The 25,206-nt window shown below is 41.7% G+C and overlaps 1 protein-coding gene across 1 annotated transcript in view; it reads left to right on the top strand.

Annotated features, from left to right (window-relative positions):
• Positions 1–21,754, top strand: part of LAMA4 (laminin subunit alpha 4) — a 153,182-nt gene extending 131,428 nt beyond the window's left edge. Inside the window, exons 27-38 of the mRNA XM_084622433.1 lie at positions 312–449; positions 1,863–1,996; positions 3,820–3,984; positions 5,582–5,735; positions 7,826–8,016; positions 10,151–10,340; positions 11,154–11,309; positions 13,014–13,173; positions 14,377–14,507; positions 16,921–17,014; positions 18,083–18,202; positions 21,144–21,754. Coding sequence (XP_084478559.1) covers positions 312–449; positions 1,863–1,996; positions 3,820–3,984; positions 5,582–5,735; positions 7,826–8,016; positions 10,151–10,340; positions 11,154–11,309; positions 13,014–13,173; positions 14,377–14,507; positions 16,921–17,014; positions 18,083–18,202; positions 21,144–21,289 — 1,779 coding nt within the window. The 3' untranslated portion in view covers positions 21,290–21,754. The remainder of the gene's footprint in view (positions 1–311; positions 450–1,862; positions 1,997–3,819; positions 3,985–5,581; positions 5,736–7,825; positions 8,017–10,150; positions 10,341–11,153; positions 11,310–13,013; positions 13,174–14,376; positions 14,508–16,920; positions 17,015–18,082; positions 18,203–21,143) is intronic.
• Positions 21,755–25,206: the final 3,452 nt, after the last annotated feature.

Below are 25,206 nucleotides of genomic sequence, written 5' to 3'. Positions count from 1 at the left end.
CAATGATTGCCTGTTCTGTTCATTCCCTCTGAATCATCTGGCATTGGCTACTACTGGAAGACAGGATGCTGGGCTAGATGGACCTTTGGTCTGACCCAGTGTGGCTGCTCTTATGTTCTTACTTTCTTAATGTTTTCACAACATACCACTCCATTTAAATCAGTTTAAACCTAGGGGACAAGTCTGAATTTTTCATATGAAAATTGGCCCACCTGAATCTGATGAAAAAGGGAGGCTTCTATTTCTGTTGTTTATTATTGTTAAAAATACTTCCTATAGCACACTTGTGACTTTGTTAACTTGGCATGCAGATGTCCCGCAGAGCATATTTCAATGGAGAGAGCTACATTTCCTCCAGCCAAAAAATGTCACTCTTTGATGAGTTTGAAGGCGGCTTCAACTTCCGGACTTTGCAGCCCAATGGGCTGCTATTCCATTATGCTGAAGGAGTGAGTATGCTTTTTTTCTTTTTTTTTTTAAACATACTGGCATTATGGAGAATTTCATGATCATTTCCTGCTTCGTTTCTTAAAACCAAAAAATAATCCACGATTTAGAAATACCGGTTGATGAGCTAATTTTCATATCCTACACCCAGTGGACCAAATCCTTCAATGTTTTATTTGGGCAAAATCCCACTGACATCAATGGGATTTTTGCCTAACTAAAGATTGCAGGATTTGATCGTTTGTATATAACTGTTCTCAACACAGTGCGTACAGTACAAATGCGGATTGTGCTGTGTCTAGCACAACAGGGCTGCAATCCTGATTTGAACACATAGGTCCTACCACAGTATAAATAATAGTAATAATAATGGCAATATTTCCTTCCCCAGGAAAAACACATGCAAGGGAAGATGAAGTAGAGAACTCCTTGAGTTTAAATTGGTGGGGCTATAGTCTGACCCCTCCTCAGGTGACACAAATCGGCCAAAAAGTTGGCTTCATCCCCAGCAGGTGTAGACTCCCTATCCCATCCCCCACCATAGGATGCCTGTGTGGTGAGAAGGAGCAGTGCTGAAAAGGCCCCTTGCAGTCATGAGCAGCCAAGCTGCTCTAACTGCTCCCTCTGCAGTGTGCAATGGAAGGAAGCATGGGGCTTAAACTCGCTTACAAGTTGATAAGTGCGCATAAGTAGTTCTAAGAAAGACTCCCTTGCAGTCAGCCAGGCTAACCAACACTTTCTTACCCATCACTTCTGATTTTGGCTCAAAGGATTAAGACCCTAATCTTGTGAGATGTTAAGTACCCTCTTCTCCAATAGGAGTTCAGATACTTAGCTTCTCCCAAGAGCAGACTGTATGAACCTTAAAAACCAAATAGTACGGATGCCTGTTTCAGTGGAATAGATAAATTATTCCTGCTGTTTGGGGCTGCAGTCCCAAATGCCTCACTCCCAGAGTAAATTATATCTCTAGACAATTGTGAATTAAGAAATGGGCTTAAGCAAAGTTCATATTTGCAGTCTGATTGGGGGAAAAGGAACATAAATATGCTGGGCTCACCACAGTGGCTAGCCTGAAGTATCAGATATTCTGTAAAAAAGAAACCCAGAATCACAAATTGAATGTAAACACCATAAATTGCTAAACTGATGGAGCATGTGTGATAGATAAGGGGGAAATAATCAGGTACCAGACCTCAGAGTATTGCAGTTTAAAGGGTGACATTAATATAAAAAGAATGTCTCACTTCTCACCGGCCATGCTCTGCACACACTTAAAACCCAGGGGGGAATGGCAATAATACACATCGCTAACTAGCAAAAAGGAAAAATAAATATTAAAGGAAAACTCATGTAACTTTTAAAGCTTTTTGTATTAAACCTGCTCCTGAAACAAGTTTTTCTTTGTGTTTCAGCCAGATATGTTCTCCATCTCTATGAATCATGGTGCTGTGGTTTTAAATGCTATGGGAACTGAAGTTCAGTCAAAAGAGACACGCTACAATGATGGCAAAACCCATTTTATCATTACCTCTGTCTCACAGGAAAGGTAAAGCTGTTCAATATCTTTGATTTTACCACATATAGTGTATGATATGTAGCTCTTTTATGTACATAATGTCTTTTAATGTTGCGATTGCAAAGCCCCTACTTTAGGAGCTTTTCTCACAGCCATGTCCTATTTCAAGGGATTATCACTTTTTTAGTTAAAAAACACAAGCCCAAAATCCAAATGGCTGAATCATGGCCTGGAGATGGGTCTTTTCACGAAGATTCTGAAAAAAATATTCTTGTAAATTTTATTGACTTTTTTGTACTCACCTGTAAAAGCACCTTAATAAAACTGATGTGATTAATTCTAAAGAAGGGGTGATTGCTTTGCTTAGTTAAAACAAAGTAGAAACTTAAATTAACCAAGGTATCTTTATGCAAAAAAGTCATTATACAGTATATGGGGAAACAAGTTCATATTTTTAGCATTGACAAAAATATGCTGGATTCCTGACAGCAGTGAGTGAGTCTACACATCCACTTTTTATAAAACTTGAAACATTTTCCCTGAAGGTTTTATTTCATCATTGTACTTTAAGTATTAAAAAAATAATAATAATCTTTTGTAATTTGAAAGCCAAATTATCCAAAAGTCTTCCTCCTGGTCTTCATATGTGCATATGCAACTCTGTGAGAGGAAATCGTTGCACACATACTTTGTGCTCTCACCTGCACAGTTTTTGTGCATTAAATGGAGGTTATCATGTGTGATCTCTGTAATTTATTATGGCATTTAAGAAAAATTGTTCTCGAAATTACGTGTGAGCACAGGTCACATTTTGAAACTTTAGCCCTGAAATAGTCATCATGAGGACTGACATACTACAGTGAGCATTTTGACCTCAGGATCTGTCATACCAGATCAGAACCTAGATCTGTTTGATCCAGTATTCTTCTTTTGATATTGATCAATATCTAGAATTGGCAGAATTTGATGATTTTTTTATAATTTTAACATAATATCAATGTTTATTTTAAGCACCTTTTTATTTTTATCAATTTAAATGTTCACAGTTGTGGAAAATTATGAAGGGTCAGACTATGGCGGGCTCAGTCAACAATTGTTTAATGATAGTCAACACTGAGATTCAAAAAGTTAAAGTTTTATAACCACTGAAACACAAATTGTCAACATCATATCAAAATATACAAAGTAAAAAGCCTTAAACCAAATTCTAATGAGTTCTCAAGCTGCATTCTTCTTACTTTGTCTATCTGTAAATTTCAGTTATTACAGATGGAAACATTTTTAAGTCGGTCTGTCTGTGTATGGTGAAATCAATGCTTATTGACATTTACCAATAAATATTTAACCCTTCCTAGCCTGAATCAGAAGCTCCAAATATAGGCAGTCTGGCATTAGAGAGGTGAAATCTTTCCTGACTTCTGCTGCAATTAGTTTTCATGCTGCAGAATGAGATTTGATTACGCTGAAGCAATACAATATCATCTTAAACACCAAAGTGATATGGTGTGTGTATGGTATCTCACTTTTCCATATACTGTTCCATCCTTTCACTTGAGATCAATTAGTTTATTTAGTCTTAGCCATAGTGTACTGTGGCTTTCTGAATATCTGGAGTATCTCAAAGATCTCACTGGAGCTTTTGGTCATTGGACTCCAAGCTACCACGCTGGCTAATTCCACCGCCATTTATTGCATAGCTGGAAGGAAATAGGTTGTCTTCTGATATTGCTATTTAGGGAATCAGACGCTGAGTTCAGCATTATGGGAACACTGGCATACATAACACACTGTGTAATAACTCTGAATAAGCTCTTTCAAAATCAGTTTGTGAAAAGGAATATTTCTCTTTGCAGATACGAGCTGATAGTAGATGACAAAAAACATAGCAAAAAGAATCCAGCTAGAGACAAAACAGAGCAAAAGCCTGCAAGTGCCAAGAAGTTCTACTTTGGTGGCTCTCCCATCAGTACTCAATATGCCAATTTCACTGGGTGTATAAGCAACGCCTACTTCATCAGGTAGGTAACATCCACAACAGTACACATCAAACAGTCTGTGTCTGACAGCATAGAAAATAAATACCAACGAGAACTGCTTATTTTCACGATGAAATATTTTACCTTATTTCGTGGAGTTACCCAATGTATACAAACACCTTTTTCTTTAATTTACTATGAAATGCCTCAGAACTGCCCTTCTACATTAAAAAACTGTTGAAGTGGAAATAACTATTGAGGTAAATCAGCCATTACCATACTTGCTAATTACTTTGGTGCAATGTGTAATTTGCAGAATAATTTACATTTGTATAATATAATTTACAGCTCTGCCTTTGTAATAAAAGGATATGACAGTGTCTCACAAAGCCTCCAAGCTGGGAGTTTGGTCTTGTTGAAATGATTAGGCATGGTGGATCTAAATCATTTTCTAAAATGTTCCTATTTCAATTTTTTTTCTGAAATGTATTGCTGGTTAATGGTGCCAGATTGAGAGTCCTGCAGACTGAAATCCTTTGTTTATGAACAGCATAGATATAAGACAGGCAGATGCTGAGCAAACTGCACATATTGTCCCACCACTGTGCTAGCCTCGAAGGACCATCTGTGTGTGGGTGAGAGGGTTGTTCATCCCCTCTGCTGAGACTGCCAAGAAGAATACCAACTAATGCCAGCTGGGAGAGTGTTTTGTGTGTGTGCACCCACCCTCTAGTAACTATGAACTTAAATGTAGTCAGATTTATTTTCCAAATATCAGATTATCAAGACGGTGATTCATACAGGGAAATTGGACTGATGGGTGTATCAGTTAGAGCAAGATTGCTTTTTGCCCTGCACTAGCCACCCACCGCAGGTCACAGTCCAAGGAGGGGACAGAACAGAACAGTTACGCCTCCTCTTGCACTGGTAGGAAGAGGTAGAACTTTATCTCCATTCCCCGATGCACATCAGGCAACTCACCTGGGCAATGTGCAGAGCAGAATTGGTCCTTCCAGATTGAACCCCAATGGAGCAAGGTCAGTCTGCTTCTGGGTCAGCACAACTATCCACTCCCCTTATTCTGGGCAAAATGTTATATATACACACAACGAGCCCAACTTTTTCCCCATGATTTGAAGTCACAGAGCTCTCTAAAATTTCACTTATAATAAGAAAAGGAGTACTTGTGGCACCTTAGAGACTAACCAATTTATTTGAGCATGAGCTTTCGTGAGCTACAGCTCACTTCATCGGATGCATACCGTGGAAACTGCAGCAGACTTTATATACACACAGAGATCATAAAACAATACCTCCTCCCACCCCACTGTCCTGCTGGTAATAGCTTATCTAAAGTGATCATCAAGTTGGGCCATTTCCAGCACAAATCCAGGTTCTCTCACCCTCCACCCCCCCACACACAAACTCACTCTCCTGCTGGTAATAGCCCATCCAAAGTGACAACTCTCAACACAATAAGAAGATCTCTGTGGTTGTCCTGGTGATAAGTGAAAAAATTATATATTTTATACTAGCTTAATTTGGATACATTAATTATTTTTCCATTCTATTTTTAAAAAGCTATTTTTGCTACACCTCAGTCAGTTATTCTTCACATTATCCCCTCTTTGAAACACAGGTTGGATCGAGAGGTTGAAGTGGAAGATTTCCAGCGGTACCCTGAGAAAGTGCGAACTTCTCTTTATGGATGCCCTGTTGACTCCCCTCCAGTTGCCCTTCTCCATAAGAAAGGAAAGAACTCTTCAAAAGCCAAAGGAAGCCATAATAAAAAGGTTAGCACTGTCTGACTTGTGACTACTCTGAAATCAATTTACAGTTTGCCAAAGTCCACATATACTGCCTCATGATCCTAGGCTGGCCAGATTTTTTATGGTTCCAAGACACATCTGAAAAACAACAGAGGATGGGACATGGCCCCTTTGAATATTTCGAGGATGGGACATGGCCCCTTTGAATATTTCATAATTTCAAACAGATGATCTCATTTTGCAGATTCCAAGATTCATCAAAGACTTTTTTCATTATAGTTTCACCCATTTTTAAAAGAGACTTTTAAAATGCTCTACCAGCTACTGATGCTTTTACCTGCTAATGAAAATGACTTCTTTATGCCTAACCCAATGGTTTATCTGGGGAAAGGAGATATACAGAAAGATGTAGTAAAAGTCAGAGCATCATAGTATTATAGTAGTTATAGATGGGAAAGAACATATCAAATCCAACCCTCTGCAAGTTCTCCCAACAAGAACTTATCAGATACTACACTTGATCTCTTAGCCAAAGGATCAAAAAGGGTGTCAGTTGTATAATTTGCTCGTTTTTGTTTGGGGTTGTTAGGGTTTGGGGGGAGGGGGTGTTTGATTTTATAACAAAAGTAAAAGGACAATCCACTGTAACTTTTCTGTTGGGGACACCATCATAGGGCCTAATCACATCAGCCACACTATCAGAGGCTCGTTCACCTGCACATCTACCAATGTGATATATGCCATCATGTGCCAGCAATGCCCCTCTGCCATGTACATTCGCCAAACTGGACAGTCTCTACGTAAAAGAATAAATGGACACAAATCAGATGTCAAGAATTATAACATTCAAAAACCAGTTGGAGAACACTTCAATCTCTTTGGTCACTCAATTACAGACCTAAAAGTTGCAATTCTTCAACAAAAAAACTTCAAAACCAGACTCCAACATGAGACTGCTGAATTGGAATTAATTTGCAAAGTGGATACAATTAACTTAGGCTTGAATAGAGACTGGGGGTGGATGGGTCATTACACAAAGTAAAACTATTTCCCCATGTTTATTTCCCCCACCCCCTACCCCCACTGTTCCTCAGGCGTTCTTGTTAACTGCTGGAAATGGCCCACCTTGATTATCACTACAGAAGGTCCCCCTCGCCCCCGCTGGTAATAGCTCACCTTAAGTGATCACTCTCCTTACAGTGTGTATGGTAACACCCATTGTTTCATGTTCTCTATGTATATAAATCTCACCACTGTATTTTCCACTGAATGTATCCGATGAAGCGAGCTGTAGCTCAACAAAGCTTATGCTCAAATAAATTTGTTAGTCTCTAAGGTGCCACAAGTACTCCTTTTCTTTTTTCTATTGCTGGACACTTACAGGGCTGCATTTGCCACAGCTTCAGGAAACAGTCATATCATTCTTTCCTCATTAGTAGAATTGGAAAACAAAATTTGAGGTCTCCTAAAAAGTGTGACAGAACGTTCCCCCTTCTGTTTCGTCTTTAGTCTTAAAGCAGTGAGCTAATTTTTGCTCTCAGCTACATCCATGCAACTCCATTAAGTATAGTCAACTTGCATTGGTGTAAATGAGTGTCAACCTTAATCCAGTATCCCTCGGCCCGCACCGCTTCCCGTAGCTCCCATTGGCCAGTAGGAGCTGCGATCGGCCAAACCTGTGGATGCTGCAGGTAAACAAACCATCCCGGACCACCAGTGGCTTTCACTGACGGGCCTCATGCCAAAGGTTGTAGGTCCCTGTGCTATGCTATGCTGAATTGCAGCAGAGCTCACATCCTTAAAAGGGGGGGAAGACCACCACAATGGGCTCAGGCAAATTCATAAGAACTGAATTGCCATTATATGTTGGCTAAGCAGTTAGAAATTCTGTGTTTCTCTGCATCAGTGGTGGGCATGGAGCTGAAAATTAAATACAATAGAATTGTTTGGGGACAGCTATATTGATTAGATTTGGAACAACTCCAGATATTTTTATAAGCAATGCAAAATATCACCTGCCAGTATTGGTAATATTGTATTGTAACAGTATTGTCGCTGCTCGTCATATGCACACCCACTTTAAACACTTATGTAATGGCTTTCTTTGTATGAAGGTGGGAAGAGAAAAAGAAAGAACTTCAAAGGCAACTGGCCTCAAAAATTTAGATCAAGAAATGAGTGTGCAAAGAGACCCTGACTGCCAGTTGTCCAAGAACCCCACGGCAATTGAACATGCAAACCAGTTTGGAGGAATAGCAAACAGCCGGCAAGAGTTTGACCACATACCAAAGAATTTCAGTGACAGGTAAAGCATCACATAGTGACCTGAGAAATAAAAACAATTTACTCTCAGGGAAAAGAGCCATGGAAACAAACAAAGAACTTTGAACTAACAAGATGTGTTTGCTACCATTACCTTTGTTATTGTGCTTATATGCTGTATCCCTGTCATGGGCTCTTCATCTGCTTTGTGTCTTGAGAAATTGTGCCTCCCTAGCTGCTTGTATGGCACTTATTGCAATTTGGATGCTAGTGCAATAATACTGCTAATAATATATTAAACCTCTGAGCAAGCCAGCTACATCCCTCCCATATCACAATGCAAAAAGACACAGGCCAAAGCCTGCAGTCCTGACTCAATCAATACGCAGCAAAAATGCCCATTTACTTCTATGGAAGCCTAGCCTGAGTAAGAAATGCAGGATTTGACTCAGTATTAATACTATTACAATATCATATATTTACATAACGAATCCCTCCAAAAGCACACATCCAACCACAGGCAATATCAAACTCTCTCTTTGCACACATAAGCAATAATGACATCAGGGAGAACTGCATGGCCTGAAATGAACATATTTATATACCAATCACTTCCCCAGCCACTGAAGTACAGTCACCTCTTGGGTGGAACATGGCAGCTGTCTAGCAGCACTGCAAAGTGGATTAGGACATGAAGCAAAGGATACCATGTCCTATTCAAACAGCAGTGGAATTGTAATGAAGGTAATTCCCTACATATGGTTCATTTGGTCTGCATAACAAAGATATTTAATGCTCATACTCTCACAGAAAGTGCCATATGATAGTCTATTGAACACAAAGGATCAGAATCTTGGTTTAATGTTTATGCAAAAACCATCAGATTCAACAACACAGTGGCCCCTAAACATACTGTAGCACTGGCTCAGAGGCAAGAATGGCATTTACTGAATCACAATGAAACCATTGAATTTGTTTTGCTTCAATACAGTATTTTACAAACAACTATTGTAACCTTGATGAAGTTCAAAGTGTAGTACATGTGAGACAGATAACAAAAAAGAACCCAATTTCTATTCCTCCCTAATGCTGCATTTGTTTATTAATGTATTAATAAAAAAATGAACACGGAAGTCATAGGTTTCATGATTTTAATGTTGATTAAAAATACCCATGACTTTGACATTTTAAAATATTTCCTTGTGGGCGAGTGTATATGATATTAAGCATTTCAACAAATCTGACAGAAAATCCTGAGAGGTGCCAAGCTAAACCTTGGACTAAATGAGAAGTGCGAGCGTGCAGGAACTCAGCACCACCACTGCTGTAACATAAAGGATCGGACTAGTGAACACTCAGGCCTCCACTATACTAACTCTCCGGACCTTGCCATATTGGGAGCCCTAGATGACATTTTAAGTACTGTGGCAATTAGACCTTCTGTTTTAATACTGCGGGGATATGGCAGGGCATAGTCCACTCCGGCCTCTTTCCAAACAAACAATTTGGAGACTTTCTTCAGGTGAAACACACAGTGATTTTATTTATAAAATTCACATCCACCATCTTTGCAGATTGTACAGCAGCTTTACAAATATCCTGGGACTCTAAGGCTTCTGAGTCCTGCAGGGGAGAGACCTCCTGGGGCCTTGGCTCTACCAACCTACAGCTCTTTTCCTTTCTTGTCCCCTTTTCGTACTTTCTTCCTGTGCCTTGGTCCCTTCTGAGTTAATGAGGTAATTAGCTTTTCACTCTCTCCCACCTAGCCTCAATCTATCAAGTTGACACAGTTCCCCATATTCAGGTGTGTGCGGGGCAACTGATTTACCTTGCAGGGATCAGAGTGCTGGATCAGCTACTGTAGCCCAGCACTCTGTCACAGCATGTAAAAAATGCATATACACTTCTTCGTGATTGATCTGTATTTTTTATTCACTCCCTAGGATTTAGTTTTCAAAAGATTAGTTCTTTGTGAGATGGATTTTCCTCTACTTGGTATCAGTTCTGCCTCCTATTCAAACAACCATATAGAATATACATCTAAAACATAATTTGCATAAACAAGGAATACATTCTCTGGCATAAGGGAACAGATCTCAATTCTCCTGTCTCTGCATGGTGACTTCAGTCAGTTTACATCTGCTCTGTTACTAAAATGACATGTTTTTATTTGACAGATCACAGTTCTCCATTAGTCTGAAAACTCACTCATCCCATGGAATGATCTTTTATGCCTCTGATCAAGAGGAAAACAACTTCATCACCCTTTTTGTTGCCCATGGCCGGCTGATTTTTATGTTTAATGTTGGTCATCAGAAACTAAGGATTAAAAGCCAAGAGAAGTACAATGATGGGCTTTGGCACAATGTAAGTTGAAGAAAGTGATTGATGTTATGATGATACATGCGTCAGGAAACCATAGTAGAGCATCTTCTGATCTGACAACTCATTTCCATTGGGATGTCAGTCTTTGTCCATAACCACGTACACTTGCCTATATGCTAATGTTTTAAAATCCACCATGTAGATCTGAGTATTTTGGCAAGTCATTAACTGGGGACTAAGGAGTTTAGTCAGTTACAGTAATCCAGCTGTTTTCCATACATGCAGCCATGTGGAAGAGGCAGAGCTGATCAGAACAATGAGGCCAAGCAAGGTTTGGAAAGGCTTAGAGCTGGAAGAGAAGGCTGTGTGATCTGAAGCAGTATTGAGACAGAGGAGCAGGGAGGGCACCTTAAATGTGAACAAAATATATTCACAATATATATATATGTGTGTGTGTGTATAAATATCTTCTTTGCATTGTTGTAGCCATGCTGGTCCTGGAATATTAGGGAAACAAGGTGGGTGAGGTCCCAAAAAAAAAAATTACCTCACTCACCTTGTCTCTGTAAATATTTTGGCTATATACAATATTCTGTTTTGTTTTTAAAATGTTAAGACAAAAGTTTCATTACCAGCCTTATATGTTGGAGGAAACGGTTGTCCAACAGAGAAGATTAACAGTTTAAATACAGCCAGTGTGCAGCTGACTTGTAAATTTTGAATCAGTCTTCTCTAATATCCTGTTATCTCATGTTCTCATCTTCTTCTGCTATACAGTGATGTTTCCTCAGCAGTTTCATTATCATCTGCCTCAATAGTTAAAATTGTCACTGAACAAATTTTCTCCCTTTCAAGGTGATATTTGTTCGGGAAAAAGATACTGGCCGTTTGATAATTGATGGTCTCCGAGTATTGGAAGAAAGTCTTCCTTCTGTTGATAATACATGGCAAGTCAGTGGACCGCTTTATATAGGGGGTGTGGCTCCAGGAAAAGCTGTAAAAAATATCCAGGTAAAATAGACATTATGTCTGACATTACTAATGTACATTTTTTGCCCCAATCCTCAGGCGTAGGTGAAGACCACACAGCACAAATCAGGGGCAGGGGTGAAAGGTTGGTTTAAACCACCACTGTGTTCCTGGATCCTGGGCTGGTGATGTACTGGGCTGGACCTGCAGCAAAACCTAAAACAGCTGAGCTATCATTATGTCAGTCAAGGATCACCAAGGACCACAGAAGTAGCAGTCACACCCCTTTCCTCTGTCCATGCCCACTATGCAGACTGAATGGAGAAGATGGCATAGAAATCATTCTGCCAGCTCTGCATCACTGGAAGATCCCTCTAAAATGGGATGATCCCTCTCACATGGCTATTTTAACTGGCTTTAGGGCTGCTTTGAAACTGCAGAGTGGCTCAAAGATGCTTCTCCACAGAAAAGGATTAGGATTTATTTGTTTTCCTTCTAAAGAAGTTACACAGCAAAACAGCACTACATAATAGAAGAATTACACCAGGGAAGGCTGCTAACATTTTAACAAGGGACTCCCACAGAAATTATTCCCATTTGCCTAAGATAAACTCTACGTACAATACAAAGAATGTGTGTGCTTCCAGGGGTGAGGGAATAGGGAAACTGTTTTGCCATTTATTCAAATCTGCTTCCTCATAAACAAAAAAAAAGGGAACAGGCAGTGCAATCTGGCAAAAATGCATCACCCCAGCCTATTCAGTGACAAAAGGACCAAGTGTGCTGCGAAACCCTGCGAACTCTTGTAAGCATGTCATAGATTATAACCAAATTTGTCACTTTTGTATAATCTAATATAATCTCTATGCCCCCCCCCCCATCACCATTGTATCTGAAAGCCTCCTTAATGCTGTAAAAAACTAGAGATATCAATAACATGCCCTCCTTCACTTTCTTCCTTCTCAGATGGCAATAAAATAGCTTGGCTTTGAGGATTTTTGTATTTGCTTCTTTTAATAATTTGGGTAGGAGGGTGTGGTGGATGTGTAGATGGGTGCAGACCTTACTAAGGGAAAGCTAAGACAAAGACATTTTGTTGATTGTTAGTCGCAGCAATAAAGAATAAAGGTCTCCAATATACATGTCAATTGTGAAGGTTTTAAGCAGGCAGTGATTTTCACTTGTGTTGGCTCAGATACCTGAGAGCTTTACATAGGTACATGAAGGCCAAGAGTCTGCCCTGCACATTGGAGACACATTGGAGGATGCTGAAGAGCAAAAACGTGACAAAGCAAAACCTGAAGTAACCAGGATTCCTCCTGGGGAATCCTTGGGTGCACATACCAAGGTAGTAGCTCTGCCACCCATGGCGTGTAGAGCCCTGTCCTCACCCGGATGGGAGAGGGTGTGGCTAGAGCCCTGCTGCTGCGCTCCATCTATTTTGTTTTCCAAAGCTCAGAGAAGGCCATGAGAGCACAAGTTAGCTCTTATCTGAGGTTGGTCTGACTGACACCAGGGAACAGGCAGGACCCAGAGTAAGAGGAGCACAAAGGTAGTTTAAAGTCCCTTCCCATACCTCCACGCTTCCCTTTTCCCTACCTAGTGCACAAATGGTGCAATAGAGAAACAGAGGCCAAGAATTCATAAACAACCCCAGCTAGAGCTCTGAATCAAAAGGGAAAGACGAAAGACTTGCTTTCCTTCCAGTGGCATTTTACTTAATAATCGCTCACTTTGTTTCCTCAGATTAACTCAGTCTACAGTTTTAATGGTTGTCTCAGCAATTTACAGCTCAACGGAAGATCAATCACTTCTGCTTCTCAGACATTCAGTGTGACTCCTTGCTTTGAAGGCCCATCAGAAGCAGGAACATACTTTTCATCAGAAGGAGGATATGTAATTCTTGGTAATGTGTAACTGAACAAACGTATCCAATAATAAGACTGGAGTATTTACTGTACTTCACATCTCTATCTAGCTGCAGAATTTTTTTTAATTTAATCACTGTGCAGGGAGTCATGAGACATCAATTCAACAACACGATATATCCTTTACCTAATGTTGGTGTGGAGAATGTCAGTATGTAGGAACAATGATATTTTACAAGTTAACTAGTGTCAAATTTCTTCTCATGATGGGGAAGTGTAAATTCTTAAAGACTCATTGGAGCTAAAACAATCCACACCAGCTGAGGATCTGCCCCTGAATTTTTAAGTGACAAAATACTTAACTCAAAAGGCATATGAAAAGATTTCCTGTATGTCATGAAGGAAGTTAGCAGTATGTATAATAAAATAGTTTAAGTTATTTAAGGCTATGGAACAGTATTCTGTTCTTGGAAGTATCTTAGGACAAGTTGTGCCTAATAGGCAGTAGACCAAGCAGAGGATGAAGCTGGGACACAACACCTCAAGAGAATAGTAGGAGGGACTGCTGGCTGTTTCTGATCTGCTCCATGGACTGCCGCAGGGTTGGAGGAGGGGGTTAGTGCTACTGAATCCTGCATTCTCTACTCAGGCAAAACTCCCACTCCCTGAGGCTATGTCTACACTGCAGCCTAAGTTGGCAAAATGTATGTCATTCAGGGGGTCTGAATATTCCACCCCCCTCAGTGATATAAGTTACAGACATAAGTACTCGTGTGCACTGCGCTATGTTGGCAGAAGAGCTTCTCCCACAGACGTAGCTTATGCCGCCCGTGGAGGTGGGTGTTTATGTAAAGGGGAGAGCTCTCTTCTGTCGGAATAGAGTGTCTTCACCAGACGCACTGCAGAGGTACGGTTGTATCAGTAGAGCTATGCTGCTGCAGGATTGTACGTATAGACATGGCCTGAGTTAGAACCGCAGAATTTCACTCCAAGACAATTTTACACGAGGAGGCTGTATGAGGGGAGCATAATCCCCTGGCAGCAAAATGGCCTAGAAGGTCTCAATTTTCTACTTTCCCTTTTGCTGTCAAAAAGGATCTTCAAGACTAAAATATTTGTAACAATATTAAAACCAGAAGTCAGCATTAGAACTGTACGCTGCAATACAGTAGATGTCCAGTTTCACAATTAATCTGGGTACAGAAATGACATTGTGCGACTGTTCACTTTTCTCCCTTCAGATGAATCCTTCAGTTTAGGCCTGAAATTTGAAGTTGTTTTTGAAATACGCCCCCGAAGCACTTCAGGAATCCTAATGCATTGTCACAGTGTGAATGGGGAGTACCTGAATATGCACATGAAACAAGGACAGGTATAAGGAAGGTCACATTTTCTTAACTGTTATGCCTTGTTCTTTCCAATGTACTTGGATTCAATGCTACATGCAGCTTTTGTCTAACAAACTCACTATTCTTTGAATCTTTCTTTCCTAAATATATTACCCCATTAAACAAGAAGAGGTTAAGCACAACCCAGATACTTCTGTTAATGTACATAAATATTTATCAGCCAATATCAAATCACTTTATTGGCAACAACAATTAATATTTAATGTACAGATGAAAGGGAAGAGGAACACTGACACTTTGGTGCTGCTTTCATCTGCATATTAAAAATGTATAACAGTTACAAGGAAGGTGACTTGATTTCATTTTCTTGGTAAGTTAATACATTTTTATTTACTGCATGTTAAAAGAGACATCTGAGTTGTACTAATCTTTTTTTTAGCAGACACGTTGAGGGGTTCTCCCACCTGATTCTTGGGCTGATAATCAGAGCCCCCCCCCCAGGGTTTTGGAAACTATAAATTGAAAACAATGGGTTTGAGATTAATAGTTGTTGCTATTATTGCTTGTTGTTTGTATTACAGTAACACCTGGAGACCCCAACCAACACTGCTAAATGCTAGTGTGGGTGTATATACACATATATATACATACACACTAAGAGAGGCTCCCAAATAGACAAGTGTTTGGAGAAAGAATCATTTCTCCCACTTTTAAGATAGGAAACTGAGGCATGGAGGCTAGAGCTGTAACAAGTTTTGATCTTTATAAATTAACAGGGGACATTAACCTCTGAGCCTTTTGCAGCTGCATATGATGTTGCTGTCATGGCACTGTTAACCTATAGATCTATACATGACTGGTCCAGTGTGATCTTTACTATGCATATAATATAGATGAGAGTCACAGATAAGATGGGGTAGGGAAAGGCATAGGTAAGTATAGATCCCTTCCCCTCATCAAAATGGTCATGCAGTTACCCCCTTAGCAAATTGATGTATACTTCTGATGTGATTTTCTTTAATCACAGTCAATGCTCTTTTTTTTGAGAATTGCTTTCTGTTTCGTTTATTGACAGACACTTCTACAGGAGATAAACCAGAATGGCCAGCCCTTTTCACTTACGTTTAAACAGTCAACCATCTTAGTTCACCACCATCAGCTCACCTGACCACTTTTATTAGGCCAGTAGACCCTTTCCCCAAGTCTTTTGTATTTGATTTTGCTAGTGATGCCCATAAACTTGGCCAAGGCCAAGTGGAAGTAAAAAGAGAAGGAGGCTTATTGCAGTTTCTTATGTTGATAGCCTCCAGAGAAAAATTAAAATGTTCCCTAATTATCACTGGCATTTCCTCTACAATGAAAGCTGAGTGATTTCTTTTAATCATTTTCAGTGGCCAACCTGTGAATATTATATGTGTACATCTACACTCCAATGGAGGTGTAATTTCCAGCTCAGGTAGACATACATGCACTAGCTTTGATTGAGCTAATACACTAAAAATAGCAGTGTGACCACAGCTGCTCAGGCTAGCTGCCCAAGTACAATCTGATCCAAGAACTTAGGTATGTACTCAGGAAGTTAGCCCAAGCTGCTGCCCATGCCACTGTGGCTATACTGTCATTTTAGTGTACTAGCTTGATGAAAACTAGTGCATGTATGTCTACCTGAGCTACAAATACACCGCCATTTGCAGCGTAGACATACCCTAAGGGCTAATTTCTGGATCTTTGCACAGCCCAAGTAAATGGGCTGTATGTGCATGAGTTGTGAGTCCTCAGAAGGAATCTTGCACTCTGCCACAGACAGAGCTGCTCCACAACTGCTGTTGCAGTCTTTATGGGGAAAGATGGTCTTGCAATTAAGGCACTGAACTCAGGAGAATTGGGTTCAGTTCCTAGCTCTGCCACAAATGTCCTTTGTGATCTTAGACAGTTCACTTAAGCTCTCTATGCCTTGATTCCCCATCTATAAAATGGAGAGAACAATACTTCTTTTCTCCTACCCTTTGTCTGTCTTCTCTGTTTAGATTGTAGGCTCTTCAGGGCAGAGACTATCACTTACTAAGTGTTTGTGCAGTACTAAGCAATACAAAAATAATCAATAAGGCTGTAGTTCTGGAAATCTGAGTGAAATTGGTTGAGGTATATTCTTTTTTAACTGAGGGTAAAAAACAAAACAAAAATCTTTCCCGGTGTTCAGAACACAAATGTTGCAAAAACTGCTGAAGTTAGAAGCTTAAAATGTGGTTCATTTTAAAGATCTCTTAAGAATTAGTGTAAAGGAAATTGGTTCAATCACTTTTAAATTTATAAAAGTCAAAATTGGGAACCTAGCATTAGTGCAACAAGGTGGAAAAAAAGGGAGCGGGGAGGGAAGTGATGGGCATGGAATAAAGAAAAAATTTTACAGTATGAATTACATTGGTTTTTCTCCAGGTTATAGTGAAACTGAATAATGGAATCAGACACTTTTCAACCTCAGTTACACCAAAACAAAGTCTCTGTGATGGCATGTGGCACAGAATTGCAGGTGAGTAAATCTCGGATCTTACCACTGAGAAGGGTCATGGAACCTGATCCTCCCTCCATGGTTGTCCATTCTCATGGGTCAGAGCAGAGGGAGTAGGGATCATGCCTTCAACTCACCAGCATTTGGGATGAAAGGTCCCTGTAACAGGATCACAACTCACCACCGCTGGCGCCTCCTGTCGGTTGCTCTGGGAACTAGCTCTTGTCCACTGCGGAGCGCCCTCTGCATGTGGTGTCTCGCCCATTGTCTGCTCTGCTGATTTGGGAACCGCCCTACTCAGCGGTGTCCACTTCTTCAGGACACTGCCCTCCGACAGTGTCTACTACTCCAGTCTCACCCCCTTCCGGGGGGGTGGTAAAAGTCCTTCAGCTTGAACCTGCCTCAGTGGCCAATCACAACCCCAAAGTCTAGCCCCTCACCACCATCAGCGCTACTCTGGGTCCCGACCCAGGGACCCTCTAGCGGCAGCCTCTCTCTGCCCTCCTTCACCCCCTCTTGTCTGCCTAGCTTCCCTGGGCCACTTGCCCTTTCGCTCCATGCACCTTCTCAGCCCTTTCTAGCAAGGGCCACAGCCTGGCAGGTAACTGGGCCAGAGCTCTCCTCTGATCCCCCGAGCCTGCCTAGCACTGCTCTGGCCAAGGTGCTATCTCCTTATCTCAGGAGCCAGTCCTCCTCCCTTGCTAGGCAGCCTTTATATAGGACCCAGCCCAGCCCTGATTGGCTGCCTCTTCCTTTGCCCTTACTGGCTCTCCACAGGCCTTTGCTGATTGGCTGCTGGTCTGTGCAGCCTCTCTGGCCTGTTCCAGCCCTTTATCTCATGGAGTGGGGCAGCCGCCCCACTACAGTCCCCAAAGCAAATTTGCATGGAAGAAGCAGTCCATGCCCAAGGACAGTAGTGCATCCTGGGCCTGCACTGTGTAAGCCAAGGGAGGCTTACACAAGGGCCATAGACAATCTAGCCCATACCATACAGCAGATCAGATAGACATCTTCATATCCCATACAAAGCATAAATGATATATTTTATAATTAGGGCTCTTTTTGACAAGATTTTGCTTTGCATTCCAGTTATTAGAGCCTCTAATGTGGTGCAGCTCGATGTGGACTCTGAGGTAAACCATGTAGTAGGACCTCTAAATCCAAAAGCAGTTGACCAGAGGGAGCCTGTGTTTGTTGGAGGTGTGCCAGGTAAGACTTGTTGGTGTTGTTATAACTTTGTACCCAAATGCCAACACAGTTTAAAACAGAAACAGAAATGTTTAGTTTTCTTCTAGACAGTGAAAATCACCCTTCCTCTGTGCTCTCTGTTTTCCTCACATAATCCCAAATTTTGAAGAACTGACCTAATGTCCTGGTCACATTTGACAGCTTAAGGAGAGGTGGTTGAAAATTTTCTGAAAGAACAGTTTTCCATCAGAAAATGTTGATTTGATGGAATCTAAACATTCCAGGCAGCTGTGGAGATATTTGGGGAGCCACCTGGGCAGCTGGAGAGCTGGCTTGCTGGCCCTGTAAAAAAATCCCTGCATTTCTGATTTTTTTTTGTTCCAATTTGAAATGAACTCTTTTTGTAGAGGGGGGGAATGTGAAATTTTCAATGGGACAGAAATTCTAGTTCCCGCATAGTTTAGTCTCCGGGTCTTGCGTTGCTAGGCTTCCAACTCCTCCAAGCAACAACTCCCTTGAACATTGAATATACGACATGAAAATTCTTATTCTGACTGTTGATTTCCAATGCACAGATGTCAGTTAATGTGACTTTGTGACTCAGACCATCTGTGTGGTGTGGGCCAAGATTACTATATTTACTTCCATTATTCAGTACTCTGTTGCGCTTTCATATGCAAACTGTAGTCAAAAGAGGATGTAATTTGACTTTTAAATCACTTTCTGTAAAATCTGCATTTCTCTTTGGTAACATTGAGCATTATTTCTCTGTGCAATGAATGTCAATCAAGAATAGCATTAACAATACAATTATATTATTATATTCATTATCTTGGATTAGTAGTTTGAGAGTGTGATGCTCTCATTCATCCCACACTATGAGGGGGAAGAAATGAGTCGGAAAGGAACCACAGCTTTGTGCACAAGCTTGCTCACTCTTTAATTCTAAACTGAAATTTTCTTAGAACTTCTAAACAATCATCACAAAAACTACCCTGATATGTAATGTGGTAATTGTGAATGCTGTTTTGGCCTGTGATAACAGAACTTTATAATTCTGCATTAACTATAAAATACTAAAGAGACCTTACATATTGACTCCATGATATTATTATCATCTTAGAACAGAAGTATCCAGTAATGAACTTCACTACAAGACATAACACTGAATGTAGATATAGTAAACAGATAACACATTTACCCTTATGTGTCTGTTTTGTTTGGTTATATTTAGTTATATCACAAGAAATTACAAAATTAGACTCAGATCTACAAAGGGATTTAGGCACCCAATGCCCAAATTTAAGGCCTAAACCACAGTACTAGGCAGCCTGATTAGCTCTCAAGAAAACTTCCATCCAAAAAAATTTTGATTAAAAATTAGGGGAATATTTTTCCACTTTCTGACCAGCTGTAATACTAATGCTACTAAATCAGGCTATTTCATAAACCATGATTGATTGATAGTCCCATACAAAACCATGCTGTAGAATTAGGCTTATTCCAGTTTTCTTGTTGTACTGACTACACCCAAGATATATCATAGAGTGGCCTAGTGAATAGAACACTGCACCGGGACTCAGAATACCTGGTGTCTAGACACCATTCTGCCAGTGGCCATTTGGGCGAGTTGTCTCACATCTCTAGGTCTCAGTTTCCCCATCCATAAAAAGGGGCTAATGATACTAACCGCCTTGGTAATCCGCTTTGAGATCTATTGATGGAAAGAGCTATACAAAAGGTAAGTATTAATATTAATACCGGGGTCTCAAACTCACGGCCGATGGGCCATGTGCGACCCGCCAACCTCCTCAATGTGGCCTGCGGGGCTCCAGCAGTTTTAGAGCCGGGTCTCTCCCTTGGCCCTATCTGCCACCCCCGAGCGCTCCTCCCCCCCCGTTTAAAATGGCCTGGGGCCCTGGCAGCGCAGCAGAGCTGAGCGGCGTCTGCCTGCTTGCTCCACGTGTCTTCCGGCCTCTCCCTGCGGCCCCAGGGTGGGGCAGGGCTGTGCCTCCACATGCTGCCCCACCCTGAGCGCCCCTGTGGCCAATGGGAAGCTGCGGGGGCGGTGTCTGGGGGGCAGCAGCACATGGAGGCCCCCTGGCCTGCCCCACCTTGGAGCCACAGGTAAGCACCACACCCCCTGAACCCTTCCCAGAGCCTGCACCCCACCCCCTTCCCACACACCCCCTCCCACCCCCAAACTCCCTTCCAGAACCTACAACCCCACCCCCTCCTCCTGCACCCCCACCCCATGCCTCAGCTCAGAGCCTGCACCCAGCACCCAAACTCTCTTCCGAGCCTGCACCCCAATCCCCTACCCCAGACCTCCTCCCCCACCAAACTCCCTCCCAGAGCCTTAGGCAGGTGGGGGGCGGAGTTTTGGGGAGTGAGTTCTGGGCACCATGAGTGACATTATTGGCCTGCTGGGAGGATTTGAGGACTGGCACTGGCCATAGGGTAAATGGAGTTTGAGACCCCTGATTAATACTGGTTAATACTCTTTTACCGGTTTCAGAGTAGCAGCCGTATTAGTCTGTATCCGCAAAAAGAAAAGGAGTACTTGTGGCACCTTCTCTAAGGTTTTACTGTTTTACTGATTTTGTGTCTTTTTAAATCTATCTGCATAATAAAAATATTTGAGATTGCCTGTATGTACCAGAGAGCCATATTTGGTCCCTTGGAATTTTGCTAGAACTGGAACTGGTCTTACTGAAAACTCTGGTTTTGGTAAAAGAAGTTTTTTCAGAAATGATTTTGATTTTTTTTAATAATTTCAGTAAAAAGTATCCTGCTTCAAGAAACAGAAAATGGGTCAATTTCAAACCTGCGATACAGAAACAACTTCAAAATATTTTCAAAATCATTTCCCCAGTTTTCAGCCAGCTTTATTTAAAATTGTTGTAAATGGTACTTCTGTCATCATTGGTTCTAATTCTCCTTTTTTCTTTGATTCTTCCAGAGTCCCTTCTAACATCCAGCCTGACCACACGCAACTCCTTCACTGGCTGTATTCGTAACTTTGTGATTGATGGAAAGCCAGTGAGTTTCAGTAAAGCAGCTCTGGTCAGTGGTGCTGTGAGCATCAACACATGTCCAACAGCCTGATACCGCACAGCAGCTACACTGCAAACTTTTTTACAGCACTGAAGGGAAAAAAACAAGCAAAAGAAACCATGTTCTATTCCATTACCGATGCTGGGGGGAAATGAAAATATATCACCCAGGGTCTTTATATGATAAAGCAGTTATGTTTAGGGTCACTCACTTGAAATTTCTATGTGTGAAAACAAAAAATATGAAGAATAAACAAAGAGATGTAATTTGTACAATGCTCTTATTAAACCACAAGAACGAGTTTTACAATTCTTATAGTATCTTTGAAGCAAGCCCTATTACGCTGTCAATGAAAATGCTGATGGATTACAGAATAAAAGCAAATGATTTTAAATATGTTGCTTTCCAGAGACCTTTAAATCACTTCATTCCATACCATACAAATGTCCTAGGTCACCATCTTTGGTTTAACTTGAAAAGAATTGCTAATATGCATTAAAGAATAAAGCTAGATAATAAACTTACTGTGCAAACAATTGTGTGCAAGATTCTTTTACATGGAGCTCATTTATTCTTTGCTCAGCTAAAATGGGAGTATGCTGACCATAGGATTTTTGGGAACAATAAAAAAATTAGAACCCATTTCTTTCTACTTCCAGGTGAATTTGTGGAACCCTTTTCTAGTGATTTTCTCATCTGACACCCTGTGATAGTTTGAATCCTAGCAAGAGGTGAAGCAGGACTTACTATTTTTAATATAGATAATGGTGGTTACATAAACTAAACAATATTAGGACAAACTGCCTCACAAAGGAAGCAGAGTGTGTGTGTGTGTGTGTGTGTGTGTGTGTGTGTGTGTGTGTAAGGGCTGATTGAAATTTTCAAAATTTAAAGTTTTTGATTACATTTTTCATCTAAACTTTAATATATCCAATATACACATATAAATACACAAAGATCCAGGACCTCATTATAGTGATATAACAAGTAATTTCACTGACTTCAGCAGAGTTACTCCTGATCTACACTTGTGTAAACCAGAGGAGAATCAGCCCCAAAGCATCTGGAGAAGCACCATTACACAACTGTAATAATCACCCCCTTGTGAGATCATTGGTGTGGGTGGTATGCCAACCTTTCTCTGACACAGTAATTGGTAGCACATCCAGTGGGCCACTACTCAGAGGCAAGAAGGAAAAGTACTGCAGTTGCTAGACCTAGAGTAATCTCGTGCATCATGGATCCCAATAAGCACTCAGCCAATTGCCTTCAAGTGCCACATTCTGCTCAGGTCCCCTAGAAAACCTGACTCCCTGACATTTCCACTCCTACCAACCATCCTCCCAATTCCCATAAACCTTCCCCATCCTGCTAATCTCTAGCCCTCCAATGCAGGACAGAAAAGAGCAGCAAATTCACTGTTTAGCAGACTCACCACAGGTGTTATTGAAATTCCTTTTCAGGTTGTCTGCTGCTTCCAGGCAGGTATGGCCAAGAATAACAGATGCTTGCATCTCCTAGGCATATACCACACTATTGTTTATTAAATGTTGGTAAAAGGAAGGAGTTACATATTCATTACTGTGGATTTTATTTGTATGCAGACACCCAGAATGTTCTTCCAGCTCACTTCTGTTCCAAAGAAGTGTTTGAGCTCTGGGAATAAACAAAAATTTCCCTAGGTGGGGCTTTTTTTTTCAGTATGCTTGCTACCTGAAGTTCATTCATGAATCAAAAAACACAGTTCAATTAGAATTCACAAAAATGTTAATATTCAATTTACTCTACCTTAATTTATCAGAAGCTAATCGAGCTGAGGGGGGGCTGATCCTACTCCTGTTGAAGTATATAGGACCAGGAGCTTCCCCCCTCACACCTGTCTTGGGGAGGAATTCTCCATGAGGCTCGCTTCTCAGACTTCTACCCCACCAGGGGGTACAGGATTTACCCTCCCCAGAGACCTGCAGGAGTCCAGGACCAGCTGCATGAAAGGCCTTGTACTTCCACACTAATACTGATGCCTAGCAGCCCCTCTGGCTTCCTGGCCATGTCTGCCCAAAGGAAGGGGGCCTGCAAAGAAAAAATACTGTAGCCCCAGATGGTATTGTCTATTCCAGGGAATCTTTACATGGCTGAGGTGGAGAAGAAATGTGTTCCCCTGGCATTCCCAGATTCTGCCCCCACCCCTGGTATGGACCCTCAACCTTTCCAAGAACCATTTCATCTGGGTCAAATGATGACTGTACCCGTTTCCAAGCCAGGTTCACACCCTTCTGCATTAACATTCCAAGATAATGGTGTTTGTCTCAGAAGTCTACAACAGCTGGAGTTGTCCATCCTTTTTCTCCATCCAGTTTGCAGAAACACAGTCACCAGTTTCTAGACCAGGCAATTCTCTGAGTGTCATCTGTTGTAAAAGTGTTCATAGGCTCTTTTTGCCATTTTATCCAAATTGGCTACTCTCTTCGTGTCTGGCTATTTGGAAGATAGATTCTTTTCCAAAGTTGAAACCATAGTTCTGAACTGTCTTCCCATCAAGAGTTGTGCTGAACTATATCCACTAGCTGGCATGAGTGTTGCTCTATAACTCAGAAGAGTGGGGAATGGATCTTCCTGCTGTAGGATTTTCTTGGTTGTCTGTACAACTTTCTCAGCCTCTCCGTTCACTTGTGGGTAATGTAGACTACTAGTGTAAGCAGTGTCAGGATGAGCTCCACCCTGACATCTGGTGGTGAGGTGTGGCAAGTTGTGGAAAAGAACTTCAGGGGCCAATCTCATTTGCATAGGCACACCCACCACGCCTAGAATGAAACCATAGCTGCCCAAATGGTCACTTTGGCTGCTGTGGGATCCCCAGTGTCTCTGTTATTGGGGCAGGAAGAATAAATTGTTATTACCCTGATTATGGGAACTGTGCTTGGAACTGTACGTGGCCTTTTGTTATGATGGAGGGATTCACCATCAACTAAGTAGCACTCGCTAGGCAAGGGTCATGAGTTCCAAAACTGTGTGAATGGAGAGAAGCTGGGGACAAGTATTAATACTTGGTGGCATGGGCCCCTTGGTGAGGGCCTTACATGTTAATTGCACTTCCTCCTCTCTCCACTGTGGAATATCAGAGCTAATTTTGATTTCATTAGAAGTCTAGTTACAGGCTACTGAGCTCACTTTGGGCTGACAGTGCACCAGCACTGGGGCTCCCCTACTACAAGCTGAATTCACCTAAGAGCTGAAATCACTGAGTGTTGTGTTAAGTACCGGGGGAGCCTGAAGATATATTGTGGAGCAGTTTGCGGGACGGCTGGAGTGCCTTGTGGACCGGCTGGTGGAGCAGTTTGTGGATGGCAGTTTGTGGATGGCAGGAGCTGCTTGTGGGCCGTGGAGCTGAGCGAAGGAGTTCATGGGGCGGCTGGCGGAGCGCAGCTGAGCGAAGGAGTTCGTGGGGCGGCTGGCGGAGCGGAGCGCCGCTATGGGGCGGTCAGCTTCAGATCATGTAAGGTGCCTCTTACCCCCGTCCCATTTCCACCCAGGTTGGGAGGTAAAGCTCCGCAGATAAACTTTCGAACTCTGGGGCTGCCCTGACCAGGGACAGAGACTTTTGGGGCATTGGACTTTTGGGACTTTGGGTGATTTGGGGTTGCTGGACTCAAGAACCAAAGGGAAAAGGGCATGCCCCAATTTGCTTGGGGTGGGTTTTTTTTGCTCATGGATTGTGTTATGAATCCTGTTGGTGGTGTTTCCCCAACATAATGCCACATTGTTTCTCTCTGTTATTAAAAGGCTTTTGCTACACTCAGACTATGTGCTTGCGAGAGGGGAAGTATTGCCTCTTCGAAGCGCCCAGCGGGGGTGGTATATATTTGTCCCAGGTCACTGGGTGGGGGCTCGAGCCAGTTTGCATTGTGTTATTGGAATGGATCCCCTAGATATTGAACCCGGCCCTTGTTGCTGCCAACTCTGACGGGCAG

The sequence above is a fragment of the Lepidochelys olivacea genome (genome assembly GCF_965140295.1).
Source record: "Lepidochelys olivacea isolate rLepOli2 genome assembly, chromosome: 3".
Classification (NCBI taxonomy): domain Eukaryota; kingdom Metazoa; phylum Chordata; order Testudines; family Cheloniidae; genus Lepidochelys; species Lepidochelys olivacea.
The sequence above is the reverse complement of the archived record's forward strand: the minus strand, read 5'-3'. Positions and strand labels throughout refer to the sequence as shown.